Source organism: Polypterus senegalus, chromosome 6 (genome assembly GCF_016835505.1).
Source record: "Polypterus senegalus isolate Bchr_013 chromosome 6, ASM1683550v1, whole genome shotgun sequence".
In the NCBI taxonomy this organism is placed as follows: Eukaryota; Metazoa; Chordata; class Cladistia; order Polypteriformes; family Polypteridae; genus Polypterus; species Polypterus senegalus.
The window spans coordinates 37005934-37022278 of NC_053159.1; the positions used below are offsets into that span (position 1 = coordinate 37005934).

Genomic DNA, 16345 nt, shown 5'->3' on the forward strand with positions numbered 1-16345 from the left:
CCTCTTTACTCCTCCTTTTTAGTTCAGTAATGGTTGCAGGACGTGTGCGGTACACTTGGCTTTTAAGATGTTCCCACAGAAAAAAATCACAAACAGTAAGATCTGAGGATCTCAGAAGCCATGGAATGTCACCGTTGCGTGAAATGATCTTAATCTTCTTCTTCTTTTGGCTGCTCCCGTTATGGGTCTTCTTCCATATCTTTCTGTCCTCTGCATCTTGTTCTGTCACACCCATCACCTGCATGTCCTCTCTCACTACATCCATAAACCTTTGCTTAGGCCTTCCTCTTCTCCTCTTCCCTGGCAGCTCTATCCTTAGCATCCTTCTCCCAGTATACCCAGCATCTCTCCTCTGCACATGTCCAAACCAACACAATCTCACCTCTCTGACTTTGTCTCCCAACCGTCCAACTTGAGCTGATGTCCTCATTTCTAATCCTATCCATCCTTGTCACATCCAATGCAAATCTTAGCATTTTTAACTCTGCTACCTCCAGATCTGTCTCCTGCTTTCTGGTCCATGCCACCGTCTCCAACCCACATAACATAGCTGGTCTTGCTACCGTCCTGTAGACCTTCCCTTTCACTCTTGCTGATACCCGTCTGTCACAAATTACTCCCGACACTCTTCTCCACCCATTCCACCCTGCCTGCACTCTCTTTTTCACCTCTCTTCCACAATCCCCATTACTCAGTACTGTTGATCCCAAGTATTTAAACTCATCCACCTTCGCCAACTCTACTCCTTACATCCTCACCATTCCACTGACCTCCCTCTCAATTACACACATGTATTCTGTTTTGTTCCTGCTGACCTTCATTTCTCTCCTCTCTAGAGCATATCTCCACCTCTCCAGGGTCTCCTCAACCTGCTCCCTACTATTGCTACAGATCACAATGTCATCAGCAAACATCATAGTCCACAGGGGACTCCTGTCTAATCTCGTCTGTCAACCTGTCCATCACCATTGCAAATGAGAAAGGGCTCAGAGCCGATCACTGATGTAATCCCACCTCCAACTTGAATGCATCCATCACTCCTACCGCAGAGCTCACCACTGTCACACTTCCCTCATACATATCCTGTACAACTGTTACGTACTTCTTTGCCACTCCCAACATCCTTAGAGCAAACATCACATCTGTGGTGCTCTTTCTTGGCATGATACCATACTGCTGCTCACTAATCATCACCTCACTTCTTAACCTGGCTTCCACTACTATTTCCCATAACTTCATGCTGTGGCTCATCAGTGTTATCCCCCTGTAGTTACTGCAGTCCTGCACATCACCCTTATTCTTAAATATTGCCACCAATACACTTCTTCTCCACTCCTCAGGCATCCTCTCACTTTCCAAGATGATCCATTAAACAATCTGGTTAAAAACTCCACTGCCATCTCTCCTAAACACCTCCATGCTTCCATAGGTATGTCATCTGGACCAATGGCCTTTCCATTTTTCATCCTCTTCATAGCTGTCCTTACTTCCTCTTTGCTAATCCATTGCACTTCCTGATTAACTATCTCCATATCATCCAACCTCTTCTCTTTCTCATTCTCTTCATTCATCAGCCTCTCAAAGTACTCTTTCCATCTGCTCAACACACTCTCCTCTCTTGTGAGTACGTTTCCATCTTTATCCTGCACCTTCCAAATAATCGTTGGATAGCTGCCATTGATTGTCAGGCAGTATGCAAAGTGGCTCCATCCTGTTGAAGCTCCCTTTCATTGAAATTACACGCCCATGCTGCAATCACCTGAGCAGACGGGACACAATCATAATGTCCTAACTGGTAATGACGTTGAAATTCCCTTTGCGCAGCAGTCACACTATCACCATTCTTATAAAAGGCTTTTGCACTGAACACTTGTTCTGTACCACTAAATGCCCCATTATAACTAATGGCCAGGCGTTCTAAACATTGGTCGCAAACAACTGCTGACGCCCCGGAGTCGCCAACACCTAATTCTAAAATTTCCCATTTCTCTGTGTACATTACAAAAATGATACCCTACATAACACAATGCTGACCTGAGCAGTACTTTTCTCTTTTAATACTTTAGGCTTCTTAAATAAACAGTTTAACTGTTTAACTCACTCACTGATACCCATCAATATAAACAGTGTATAGTGAGTTTTGGTTATTTCAGATTATTATTCATCAGTTATTAGGACCCTCTTACTTCAACTCAGGATCATGGAAGACCAGCACCAATTCCATAACATCAATTGGAAAACAGCAACTAACATGGAAAATATGCCAGTCCATATGCCAATCAACTTAACCCACACATTTTTGGGATGAGAATAGAAATTGTGTTGCACAAGAAGAAAAACTACATGATCACATGGAGAACACACAAACTCAGTACAGTTAGTGATCAGGCCAGGATATGAATGCAGAACTCTGGAGCTGTGGCGCAGTTCTTCTGACCACTGAGCTATGCTCACCCAGCCAAAGCTTTCCCAGATCCGTGGTTGATTCTCAGGGCAGCAGGGCAGAAATGAAAGATGTCAAGAAGAGGTGGTGGTTATTTACATTGGGAGAGATCAAAATTAAAGACCTACTTCACCGAATTCTATTAACTATTTGACATTTCTTATTGTTCTATTCAATAATAAATAAATTCAATAATGTAAGCACAAAGCAGCTCCAAAGTGGCAGACAGCAAGGACAAGGCCATCTCAAAACTCAAACATAGCATGTGTTGAGAGAACAAAAGAATGAACGTCATGTCGTCAAGAACGCAAAGAGATGACAAGTGTACAACAGGTATGAAATGTAATGTAACCCAAAGTTCTCATGAGGACAAGTAGTGGAAGGCTGGTTCAGTTGAAGTGTAGCAGATATTCCCTATCATGTCTTTATAGCCAGCATTTGATGTGCATCTACTGGAGATGGAATTCAGAGTTTAGTCTACTTATGTCTACCCAAGCTAAATTTCAAGGCCACCTTTGAGGAGAACCACTCATCCTCCTATAAACAACAAAATAGTTCATATATGCCTGCTGGGGTCAAGCTTAGAGAATAACAAAGACAGAGGTAGAAGACAATATGGGATTCAAATATCTGTCTGCTTCATTTGCAGCTCCGAAGTCACTGACCCGGAAGAAGGCCTGTGACCCCCAGTTTGGGTCATGAACTTCACCATCATCTGTTACTCCTATGCCTCTGGTCTTAAAAAAATCAGCAGCAACAAGATATTATCAGTTATGACCCAAGAATTGTGGAAGTTCAGGGAACACTCTGTGCTTTCAACAGGCACCCGTGCTGTCTTAACACATCAGCATCTGCAACTTCTCATTAAACAAGAGAAAGCCAACTTGAGACCCAATTCTCTTTCGTTGTTTCTTTCACATTATTTAAAAGCCCTGATTACTGTTTCCAAAATCTTTCAAAGTGAAAGACAAAAAATGTCAATTTCACACCAATCTAACCCCAATGCAGATTTGAGTAATAAGACATCACAAATTTTATGCATAAGTGCAAGAATTGGTGGTGGTTATGCATTGGATAATCAATTAGCCCCATTCAAATTTTGAGTTAAAACTTTCACTCTTGTCATTACTAGTATCATTTTAGCATTTTTAAATTCCAAAGTGGATGACCATAAAAAACACAAGTGTAGCTCCCTTAACTTTAATCCTATTTCCCATGCCACTACCGTTAAAAGCTGCCCTAAAGATCAACAGAGTCAACACAATTCAACTCAAGACTACACACACGTTAGCTTCATCCAGCATGTCATGCTCATCTTCATGCACGGGCAGTCTACTTCTCAAAGATTACGCCACCAGCTGCACAGATTTAAAGCAATGCCCACAAATATTTCCTGAACTACTGGAACAGAGTGTTAAAAAAACTAAACAGTCTACAGTTGCATATCATTGAAGGAGCAGCAAGACTCATTTTTCATCTGGATATTCATCTGTGATGTCACTGGCAGTGATATTAAAGTATTCACACTTTATACATGGAGTTTTAGAAGACAGCTGCATCATTCCAGTGGGTCTATGCAGCTAATGCTTCAGAAAACAACAAGGCATGATGCCTACCGTGGCATGAAAAGCACAGAGAGTTGTGCCAGCATTGCTTCAACATGCTATGAGGAACCCCTGTCATGATGGCCATACAGATATTCCTTCACCATGAACACCAATGAGTAAGGAATGCAGAAGCCAATAGGTGAAGAATTTTTGGGGTGCATGGCAGAAGTCACAACGGCAAAGCCTTCAGTATCGACTTCAAATATGGAGTGAAAGGTCACGTATGAAATCCATCAACATTTGGTCTTGACTACTGAAAGCTTGACCTACAAAGAAAGGATGGTGCACTCCAAGAACCTCAAGAGAGCGTTCCTTATTCTGAACTACTGATGATTTGAGGCTGGCACAAGCAGCTGCATCTCAGGCTCTAGTTAGGCAGCCAAAAGGCCCTGGAGCCTTAAGCCCATCTCCTCCTCCTCCTCCTCCTCCTTCTCCTCCTCTTCCTCTTCCTCCTCCAGGATAACAATCTAAACACTGTTAGGATTGTAACACAACATATTCAGTTGCAGGTTCTCATCCCAGTGTCTAAGCAGGACAAAGAGCTGCCTTGCAGCAGCCTTCACGCTTACAAGATCTCGCCCCTCGGGAATCTCTTGTGAGCTCAGCCAAATGCTGGCTTTGGCAGCCACCAGCTCCCATTCGATAAAGTACCCTGCCGAGCTGTGCTCGAGCCAAGCCAGAGCCACTGCAGTGGCCCAAATCAAACCTTCTGGCTCCATGTCCTTCAAGGAACAACTGGGGGCATCCAGACTGTCTGCCTCTGAGCCTCGACCGCTGTCCACCTGAGGTTCCACATATAGCTGGTTTTGCTCTGGGGAGGAGAACCTGCGCAGGGTGATGGCAGGAGGTGACAGTTCATTCTCTGTCTTTAAAATTCTTGACTGGGTCTCGGCAAGGCTTCCAGAGAAATGACGTATCCTTCCAGCACCTTCATCAGGAAATTCTCTTCTTGAGGACTCGGTAAGGCCATCTGCATCTGCTTTGTTCTTGGAGGAGTTATCTTCCTGCTTGGAAGAGCTTGTGTGGGTGACATTTGTGCGATGAATGGCAAATGGGGAGGTCCACTTTAGTTTGTCCTGAGGGATATTAATTGCTTCACAGAACGTACTGTTTAACATGAAATATCCTGATGCTGACTGCAAGGACACCTGAAAGATAAAATGAAAAAGAGAGAGAGCTAGTTGACGTGCACAGAGAGCTGATATCTCATGGTTTGGAATTAGATGAGGCAAATGCAAGTATTACTACGTTAGAAATGTTTAGAGAGCAGGGGGTGACCAATATTTGCCAAATGACATTTCACATTGGCCTTACTGCAGCATACATCTCTTAAATAAGGCGGCCCTGGCAAGGTTCACTGGGACGTAACTACCATTTTGGTCAACTTGTTGAGCTTTTGCGAGGAAGGAACTCACAGATTGTTAATTCTCTGTTAATTGTTAATTGTTGATTCTCATCACAAATGGTTCACAGGCACAGACTGCTCAATCTGGGCAATCAAAATTCAGTTTAATTATCTTTTCATACTGCTGTGCTCCTTCTAATATGGAGTCAAGAATATCAGTTATGTAGTAACGGCATCTAGAACAACTTTAGTAACTTGAGGCAACAGCTGAGCAAAGGTGGAGAGGAGATGACCTTAAATTCTTCACTAGGAAGGATGGTCATTTGATTTATCTCATGAGAACAGAAATGTAGAATACCAACCAGAGGTAAGTAGTCATTATTTTCACTCTCTCCATCACAGGCGGCATCGCTAACTTTGCTGGGAGATTTGCTCATGAAGCCCCTTGCAGCCCGGCTCAATAGTCGTGTTCTGCTTAAGCTCAACCTGCAAAAATAAACAGGCAGGGAGAAAAGAAATGAAGTGCAATCAAAGCAGTTCAACGGCAACACTTTAGAAGACAGAGACTTTTCATGGTTAAAACAGAAAAATAACGGTAGACAGACTAAAGTGCGGAGTGATGTATGCTATGCTGATCAGGATTGTCATTTCAGAAATCTACTGTACGGTAGATTTTTGAGTTTAAGTTGGAATTTCAACTTATCAACACTGCACTGGAATGAAAAAGAAAATGTCAACAACCCCCAAAGGCTGTATAAATAAGCATTTAACACAGAGGAAGTAACCACTAGTGATGAAGAAACCTCACAGAGTTTGGTGAAATCACAGAAGCGAAGGGGAAGGAGGTGTTGTAAAGTGAGGTCTGCGGCTGATTGGCATCTTTATAAATAAATAATTGACGTACTTGTGTCTTGGTAGGAGGGGGCATAGTAGCGTGGTGAGGTGTGATGTGGGAGTGGACAGCCCTACACTAAGTGCACAGGTGTAGGATCATCCATTACCTTAACTGGTGTCAAGCACTGGTAATCAATACAGGTGTGCCACATCCCCATTTCGAAAGGGAAAGTGCAAGAAAAGGAGGAATCGAAAAAGAAACCATGGAAGTTAAAAGGAGAAAGAAAGAAAGACGGCAGGAGGCAGAAGGAGTCGGTGTGGGAGTGAACAAGCTGAGGAGAGCAGGCTCGAGGGAGAGAAAGCAGGCAGCTGGGAAGTGAGCCCCAAGAGGAGTGTGTGGCTGACTCTCAGGGGGTGGTTGGAATGAAGGAGAAGCTGCATTGAGGAGCGGTAGTGACCGGGAGTTTAGATGGCTCGCCACAGAAGACTGGGAAGGCAGCAGAGCTTGAGGAGGCTTGAAAGAAGAGCCCTGGTGTGAGTGCCCTGGCCGTTGGGGACCCAAGCCAAGGACCGGAGGGGACCCTTTCCATAGCCATGGGATGGCAGGGACCCGGACCAGAGGAAGGTCAGCTGCGTCTGATGTTAGGGCGACTCTTCTGCTGCAAGGCCCATATGGGATAAGCAGAAAGAAAGCACTGGGCTTTTTAGTAAAGACAGTTTCCTGCCAGCTGATTTGAACCTCATTTTTAATGGATTTATTTATTGTGATTTTAACCTCTAGATATACCTTTTATAGATTATGTATATATTATGGACATGGGAACACTGCACTTTTTGAACACTTGTTTTGAATTGTTTTTAATAAAAGCACTGAACACTTTTGCGGCGTCCCCTTGCTTCACGTGGTGTCCTCATTTGCACGCCTCATCCTGGTCATGACTATCGACGGTGTCGGGTTCAAGAGGCTCCCAGTTGAGAAGGGGGGCATGAAGCTGGACCCACACCATCACTGGAAGATCTGAACTAGTTTTGAGTGGATTATAATGGTGCATCAGTCCACTTTTAATTGTCCCTGAGGGCTAGAGAAGCATCTGCAAACTATGTTGGACTGATTATTGTGGCCAAAAATGTGTTGTGAGTTGTGAGGCAGCAGTACTAACCACTACACCATTGTGCCTCAAACAACAAAACACAAAGATGGAACAAATACCAGGAGCAAAATACAACAGACACCACATACTATCCATCCATCCATTATCCAACCCGGTACATCCTAATTACAGGGTCACAGGGGTCTGCTGGAGCCAATCCCAGCCAACACCGGACGCAAGAGAGGAAACGAACCCTGGGCAGGGTGCCAGCCCACCACAGGGCGTGCACACACACACACCAAGCACTCACTAGGGACAATTTAGAATCACCAATGCACCTAACCTGTATGTCTTTGGACTGTGGGAGGAAACCGGAGCACCCGGAGGAAACCCACACACACACAGGGAGAACATGCACACTCCATGTAGGGAGGACCCGGGAAGCAAACCCAGGTCTCCTAACTGCGAGACAGCAGTGCTACCCACTGCACCAACATGCCGCCCCACCACAAACTAGAAATAAGTAAATAAAATAAAAACGGCAAGTTCAGCAGCAATCTCTGTTCTTTATTTATTTATCTTTCATTCTGTTAAGGTATGTAAAATATGAGCTTCCTTTCTACTTGTCTATTCCACAAAGCCCATACTAGATGATGGAGAGATGGGTTAATCACTATGGCGTGTTCAGCTGCAATCTCTTTCTTTTTTATCTTTTTTCTGTTCTTTTTTAGTACATAAAACACACAACAGCAGACAGATGATCATTGTTGCTATTTGTGAGGTTCACAACTCCCGTGTTTCTTATCCCTCACTGCTGCATTCTGTGCCTTGATCTTCCGAATGAGCATTCATTGGTTGTCAGCTCTCTGCACGCACACAGCCCACCCCTCTGGCTAAACAGAAAATCAAACAAGTGGCAGGGTATATCACATTAGGTGACTGCCTTCATGGGACCACCGTGGACTGCCTCCAAGTCTGTAAGATTATGTAAATGAAAGCTACAACTGAAGATCAATGGAAAAGTCGCATAATGTAACATAGGCTTTAGCTGCAGGATCTCAACAACCTAAGCTATTCATTTCTCCTAGGCACAATTGACAATTGACTATTGTAATACTTAATTGTCTCAGGCCGTTTGAATTGATTACCTACAATCCTGAAGTTCATGGAAATCACGTCAGAAATGATCAATACTAGAAACTAAACATAAAGCAATATTACCCCTTTTTGCTGTTATTGTATGGTTTAGGAATACAATAAACACCAAATTTGTTTTAGTCTATACTTCTATTTTAATTTCTATTGTATTTTTTGTAAAGGGCAGCAGCATTTCCTGTTCTTTGTTGCTACCACAGGACTCCTGGAAGTCATGATGTGCAATATTACCGGGTTGTCACTATTTAAAATGGTAATGCCTTCCTGTTGTTCAAATTTGGAAACCACACATCCAAACAGTCTGCAAGTGCTAGATTCTTTGAAGGACTTAGTTTAAAAAAAACCTTTTTTCACAAGGATTTCTTGACTTTGAGTTTGGTTTTCATTTTGGTTTTAGTTGCAGTTTAAAATAGAGATCACTCAGCTCACAGAGCTCCAATCTTGTGACACATAGTGACTGTGCCAGGAAGTGGCAGCTTGGGCTGGCTTGTTCCATTGTTTAGAATGTCTTTTTTGTTTCCTATGTATCTTTACAGAGGCTTTGCACTTTTTTCTACCATGAAGAAGAAAGAAAACACCTTGTCAACAGCAATAAATCTTTTATTATTACTATTTCACAAGGTCTCCTGAGTTTTATGATGAGGGGAGTGCTCCATTAAGGCTTGTTTTGAGATGCATGGTTAATTACGGTGCATGTTTAATTATGCATTCAAATTAGCCATGCGGTGCTGCCTGCTGGCTCTCAGAGATGAGAGTCGTCTATCCTGCAGCAGTACTCGTTATAGTCAGCTAATGTACCACTCAAATGAAAATAGTGCAAGTTGTTTTTATATGCATGTGGGATGGAAATCCAGCTAACATACTGATTGAGCTGTGACATCACACATTCCTGAAGCAGATCAGCAATTATTTTACAGTAGGCACGCAGGAAAGTTTTGTGTGCGTATGCTTCAGTTGGACTCACAAATCATCATGGGGTATAGGGAAAACGTCTTTGCCTAAGCTGGCTACATGAAGAATTTCCAGGAAAATATTTGGCAAACAAGGTCACTGGCAATGCAGTATAATTGCTATGAAAAACAATCAGAAGAATTTCACCGATCAGCACTAGTAGCCACATGTATCGGCCAATCAGAGTGAGAAAAGCAACCTATGCTGAATGTGATTGGTTCGGGGAGTTTCACATCATTAGTAAATTATTAATTTATGTCATTCTTGATTCCTTCCAAGAAGCCATAACTAGATGTCTATTAAAGAAATCAGATTCAGATCAGAATGTTCTTAAGAATTACAGACTTATTTGAAATTTACTTCTTTCTAAACTTTTAGACAAAATGTAACCATAAAATTAGATTTTTTCCTTATAACATAACATATGACAAATTTCAATCTGGCCGTGACCATTATACTCCTTTAGACTTAAGAAATGATCATTGATCATAGCATTCTACTACACAGTATTGAGAATTCCATTAGAATATGTTAGGCTTTCTTTTAAAAGGCTTACTTCATAATTATCAGTTTGTTTTTCACATTGCACTGAAATCTGATGTTTGTTATTCCCTACTTCCTCTCCACAGTTAGAAATGGTGCTATTGGGAGTCAGAGCTGGGAAGACTTCTCTTTTGTCTCTCTCTATGTATCTATCCATTCATCTTCCAGACCAGCTTTTCTCCTGAGCAGGGTCATGGAGAAGCTGCAGCCTATCCCGGAAATAGTAGGGCACAATGTAGGAACAATCCCTGGACAGAGCAGCAGTCCATCGTAAGTTAAACACACACACACACACACACACACGCACACACACACTAGGGTTAATTTATTATCATCAATACACTTAAGCCGTATGCCCTTTGGATTGTGGAAGGTAACCAGAGCACCTGAAGAAAAGCCATACACACGCTGGGAGAACACGGAAACTCCACACAGGCAGGACCCTGGCTGTGAACCCCTGCCTCCTTCTTGTGTGATAATAGTGCTTCCACTGTGCCACTGCACCGCTCTTATCTATATGTAATTTAAAAACACAATATTAACTTTCATTTGCATGTTGATGACACTCAAGAGAATTCATCACTTAAGCTTAACAATTCTCATTTAACTGTATCAGTAATTAACTGCTTAATTGATGTAAATACTGGAGGAGTGAAAATTATTTGCTTTAGTTCAGAAAAAAATTGAAGTTAATTTCTATGAATAGAGCAATACAAAAAAATTTTAAGGTCTTGAATTTTAATGTAGTTGAATGCTTCAAAATGTAGGTGTCTTCTTTGATACGTTTTAGCTTTTAGTTTTCACCATTTCTAAATCCTGCTTTTGTAGTTTAAAAATTCTGAAAAACCTTGATTGAAGCCCATGTCACGTTACGCAGCCTTTTGTCTAGGGGTGTGTAAGATATGCCAACTGCAGTCGCTTATCTCATGCCAGATTACACAACTGTAAATCATGTTTGCAAACTGAGCGTCGGTTTTCCACTGCAGCTTTGTCAGCCAATAGCTTACCCCATGATGTAGCTGGAGCTGTATGAAGGGTTAACAGCAATGGTGGGTTCAGCAGTAATGTCTGTCTTTAATTTATTTTTTTGTCATTCTGTTATGGTATGTCAGGTCCACAGAACCATACTAGCTGATGGAGAGAAGGGTTAATCACTATAGTGTGTTCAGCTGCAGTCTCTTTCTTTTTTCTATTACTTTTTGTACATAGGGGGCTCCACCCCCTGCTCACTTTGCTCGCCAACCCCCGGGTTTGGTTAACTGGATATATAATTTAAAGAGATTGTTATTTTCATGGAAATTGTTACAAATTCATTTTTTTTCACTTTTACTTTAAAACTTCAGTAAAAACAATATTTGGAATTCACTTTTCTTCAAGATCGCATTGAGTTTTGATCCCGTGTTTGGATTTACGTCGTGACCACGCAATGTATAACTGCCTGTGAGTGAATATCATTTATTCTCTCTAATAAATAATCCGACTTTGTCGAATGTTTGTCCATGTGACTTGTTAATTGTCATAGCAAAAGCTTGACTAACAGGAAACCGTAAACATTTTAACATGAATGGCATATCAAGATCTCCTTTGGTGTCTAACGTTAGCCTGTTAAAATGAAGTTCTACTTTGTCTTTTATTCTTTGTCTTTTATTTCTGACCCCAATTGGACCTGCAAGGTTTTCAACTCCACTTGATGCGGGCTGATTATTACTTTCCTTATTTTCAGAATTTGCACATAGATTATTATTGTTCTTTTTTGCATTCTTTTCTCTCCAATGCTTTTGGGCCTCTTTTTGATGCACTGCTCTTTCTTCTTCGCTTAGTCGTTGATGTGTCATGTAGAACGTATAAAATTATTGTCCTGATAAAATTTATAAGAGCTGATTGCACAGGAAGTGTGTCTGACAAAAGTATTCACACAACTGAGAGGCTAGATGACTGTGGTCTTGTTTGAAAATGGTTGTAAGTAGGGCATGACTTGAAAGAATCTCATATTAAAAGTCTCCGTCTCGCGGGAGTTGCTTCAAAAGGTTGTAAGTATGACGTGACTTGAAAGAATCTCATGTTAAAAGTCTCCATCTCGCAGGACTTCATTCCAAAAAGTCTCTTCAAAAAGTCACGTCTCGTCCCAAGATTTTTTTATTATAATAGAGAGACATAAAACACACAACAGCAAACAGATGATCATTGTTGCTATTTGTGAGGTTCAAAACACACATGTTTCTTATCCCTCACTGCTGCATTCCATGCAGAGATATCGGGAGCGCCACACACCCTTTTTCCAGCGACCTCAAGACCTCCTATACTATCCCGATCCGTCTTCTGACTTCATAGAAAGAGTCACCAGAGAGCTATTTCTTGGTCTCTAAAAATGTTTTAAACATCCTCATTGGGATTTTACAGGCCCAGGAATCCATGGGTTACAGAGTTAATGTACCTTCTGCTATATTCCTCAAATTACAAGTTTGGTTTTACATTAAGCTTTTAGATAAGATTATTGATCTTAGGCCGTTAATAATCCCATGACCAAACTCCAGATTCCATTCTGCTGCCACCCAGCAAATCCAGTACAGTTTATATTTTGGCTTAATTCCTACTTCAGATAAGGTTGGAAATGGTTTATTCCTTTAGCATTATAGAATTTATTAATGCCTATGTTTCAGCACACATATTGCTTCCCTTCCTGAAACTCCATGGATAAACAAAACTAGGCTAGGAGTTTTGATGATTTGATATTTTACATGGTGTACCACAAAGATCTGTTCTGTGTCCACTGCTCTTTTCTATCTACAGCATATGTTTCCATTCGGTCAGATTATTTCAAAGCACAAGGTGAGCCACCACAGCTATGCAAAGCTACCAAAGCTGCGTTTATCGATAGCGCCTGGTGACCATGATGCTCTTCTCTCTCTGATCCAATGTCTTAGCAATACTTTCGAATGGATGAGCAGTAACTTTCTCAAGCTAAATAAACGGAAAACAAAAATCTGAGGCAAAAATGGACATACAGAGCCTGATGACCCCGACTCTCTTGTTTCACTGACCCAATGTCTTACTTGTGTTTCTCAGTGGATGAGCAGTAATTTTCTCAAACTAAAGAAGGAAAAATCAGAAATCTTAGTGATTGGCAAAAATGGGTATAGTGAGGGTATTAGAAATAAACTTGACCCCTTTGGATTAAAAGTCAAGTCGGAGATAAAGAATTTAGGGGTAACTATTGACTCTGACTTAAATTTTAAATCACATATTAATCAGATTACTAGGACTGCATTTTTCACTTAAGGAATATAGCAAATATTAGACCTCTTATAACTTTAAAAGATGCTCAAAAATGAGTTTGTGCTTTTGTTTTTAGTCAACTAGATTTATGTAATTCACTCCTTACAGGACAACCTAAGAAAGACATCAATAGGTTAGAGTTAGTGCAGAATGAATCAACAAGAATCTTAACTAGGAAAAGACAATCTGGGCACATCTCACCATTTTTAGTGTTGTTACATTGGTTACCCATGTCATTTAGAATTGACTTTAATTACTACTGATGGCTTGCAAAGCCTTAAATAATCTCACCCTGTGCTATATTCTGTAATGTCTGTCCCCTTACACTTCAAGTTGTTACCTCAGATCTTCAAGTGAAGGTCTGCTTATAATTCCAAGAATCAATCTGAAAAAAAGTGGCGAGGCAGCCTTTTGCTGCTAGGCACCTAAATTTGGAATGCGTTACAAACAGAAATTTGCCAGCTAATACTGTAAAGCAATTTTAAAAACAGCTAAAAAACCATTATTTTAAATATGGCTTTTTCGTAGCTATGTTATAGTTGTATTCCTATTAGTCTACAGTATATGGGCATTGAATTATCATTTCCCTCTGGGTTCTGCAATTCCATACTAATCTCCACTTTTATCTGCTGTTTTTTCCGGTTCTTCTATGGTGGTGATGTGCACTTGATCAAGGTACCAGGTGCACCATGTTGCCTCTGCTTTTATATCTTGAATGGCGTGTGTAATGGCCATCATCATCAAATTCTTTCATGTGAAGCCTGAAAACCATGAGGACTGATTTAGAACATCTATGTTTGGTTGAATCCAAGTGGCGGCTGGGTGGTCGTTTGGCCTTGGAACCCCTGCAGCTTTTTTTTTTCTTCTCCAACCTAACTGGAGTTTTTTTGTTTTTTTTTCTGTCCTCCAGACCACCAGACCTTACTTATTTACCTTACCTTTTCGTTGTTACATACTGTATAATATTTTTGCCTAATCTTGTTTATTTATGTTTTATATTAACTTCCTTTTATTTCATTTTGTAAAGCACTTTGAGCTACATTGTTTGTATTAAAATGTACTATATAAATATAAATGTTTTTGTTGTTGTTGTTAGGCCTTCAGTTAGATGACACCCAAACTCTACAATGATCTACCAACCAATATTAAAGAAGCCTATCAATCTCTTCATTTAAAATCAAGACTGAAGACCCATATTTTAACATTGTATAACGTTGTTGATGTTACTGCTGAGGTTGGTTTTATATTGCTGTTTTATATTCCTTTTAAACTACGTGCAGCTTTGTCTTCTGTATGCTCCAAATCTGTAAACAGAACACTGTGCCAAAAGGCACTGAAGAAAGAATAAAGACCAGGAGATGGATAATTCATGAGGGTGAGGGCTGAGACATGGTCAGGGACATAACAAAAGTCAGATTACCAAAGAGCGATCAGAATGCCAATCAGCAAACCCAATACATGAGAACAATAATCAAAGTGAGAATAGTAAAGGGGTCCTCGGGTTACAACGTTTCGACATACGACGTTTCGAGTTTACAACACTCACTCCGATAAAAACTTTTTTAAAAAAATCAGTGAGTGTTTCGGCTTACGCCATTAGCGTCACATTTACAGACTATGTGGGCGAACTAGTTTGGTTGCGCATGGCGGAAGAATACGCAATAATGCGGCGAATGAGTGAGGGAGATGGCGAAATAGTTTGTTTGCTTTGTTTGGTGACTTTTTGGCCCTTATCATGGCTCCTAAACGAAAATCAGAGTCTTCAGATGCTAGTGCTTCGAAGAAGAGGAAACTCATAACAATGGAAGTGAAATTAGACATTGTAAACAGATCAGAAGGAATAAAGGTAAGGAATTTTTTTTACACTCATTTTTTGGCATTTTTTCTGTTACTACAGTACAGTGTACAATACAGTATTTTTATGTCCTTTTCCTTTTTCTGTGGCTTAGTTATGTTTTTATGTTCTAGATTGTGTTAGGATAGGTAAGTGACTTAGGTTAGGGTGTGTTTTGACTTACACCAAAATTCGGGTTACATCACTGTTATAGGAACGGAACTGTGTCGTAACCCGAGGATCCCCTGTACAGGCAAGCTCCTGACTACTGGCTTAGAAAATTAAGCCTGGTCTCCCTCCATTTTACATAGGTTAACCATGAAGACATGACTTGAATATCACATGACTGGCAACAGGCCTATTAACAGTATGCAATATGGCTACTGCCATGAAAACCAAGCATGGTGATGTCACAAAAGCCAACCACAAAAATATAAGCAACAATGAAACTGCCATTAACACAAAAATATGAAATGCAACCAATTTCAGACTGTGAATCATAACATCGGGTATTCATGGTGGTGTTTGGATTGGTATCTTTTAGTGGACACATCATATATCATATGGTAGACCAGTTTCCAGAAGAATTCTATCCAAATTAAATTATCTTCTTTTGCCAGTGGATTGATTATTTTTATAAAGTGGCTGACCTGCCATTTTGAGTATTTGGATTTACAACAACATTTATTTATATAGCACGTTTTCATACAAATGATGTAGCTCAAAGTGCTTTACAAGATGAAGAAAGAAAAAAGAAAAAAAAGTAACAATAAAATTAGGCAATACTAGTTAACAAAGAATAAAGTAAGGTCCGATGGCCTGGGAGGACAAAAAAAAAACAAAAAAAAAAATCTCCAGAGGACTGGAGAAAAAACAAAATCTGCAGGGGTTCTTGCAGGGGTTCTGAGGTCACGAGACCATCCAGCTCTCTCTAGGCATTCTACCTAACATAAATGACCTCAATCAGTCCTCATGGTTTTCAGGCTTCACATGGAAGAACTTGATGATGATGGTTACATGGACCTCTGGCCTTCAATCCATCAATGTAGGGACATCATGGTTCTTTGATCAGATGGTGGTGGCGCAGATTGCCACCACAGAAAACCGGAAAGAGAACAGCAGAGAAAGTAGTGGTTAGTACGGATTTCGGAACCATGAAAAAAAATAATAATTCAATGCATATACAGAATATCAGGATTACACTAAAATGAAGCTATGAGAAAGCCATGTGAAAACAATGGGGTCTTAGCAGTTTTTTAAAGTGCT

General features: G+C 40.7%; 1 protein-coding gene across 5 annotated transcripts in view; it reads right to left on the reverse strand.

Moving 5' to 3' along the window:
- Window positions 1-1568: 1568 nt before the first annotated feature.
- vwa5b1 (von Willebrand factor A domain containing 5B1) overlaps window positions 1569-16345 on the reverse strand; it is a 173586-nt gene continuing 158809 nt past the window's right edge. For all 5 annotated transcript variants that reach the window (XM_039755843.1, XM_039755844.1, XM_039755846.1 and 2 more), the window contains 2 exons: window positions 5758-5881; window positions 1569-5198 (listed from right to left, as the gene is read on the reverse strand). In XM_039755843.1, the coding sequence (XP_039611777.1) occupies window positions 4518-5198; window positions 5758-5881 (805 nt within the window). In that variant the 3' untranslated portion in view covers window positions 1569-4517. The remainder of the gene's footprint in view (window positions 5199-5757; window positions 5882-16345) is intronic.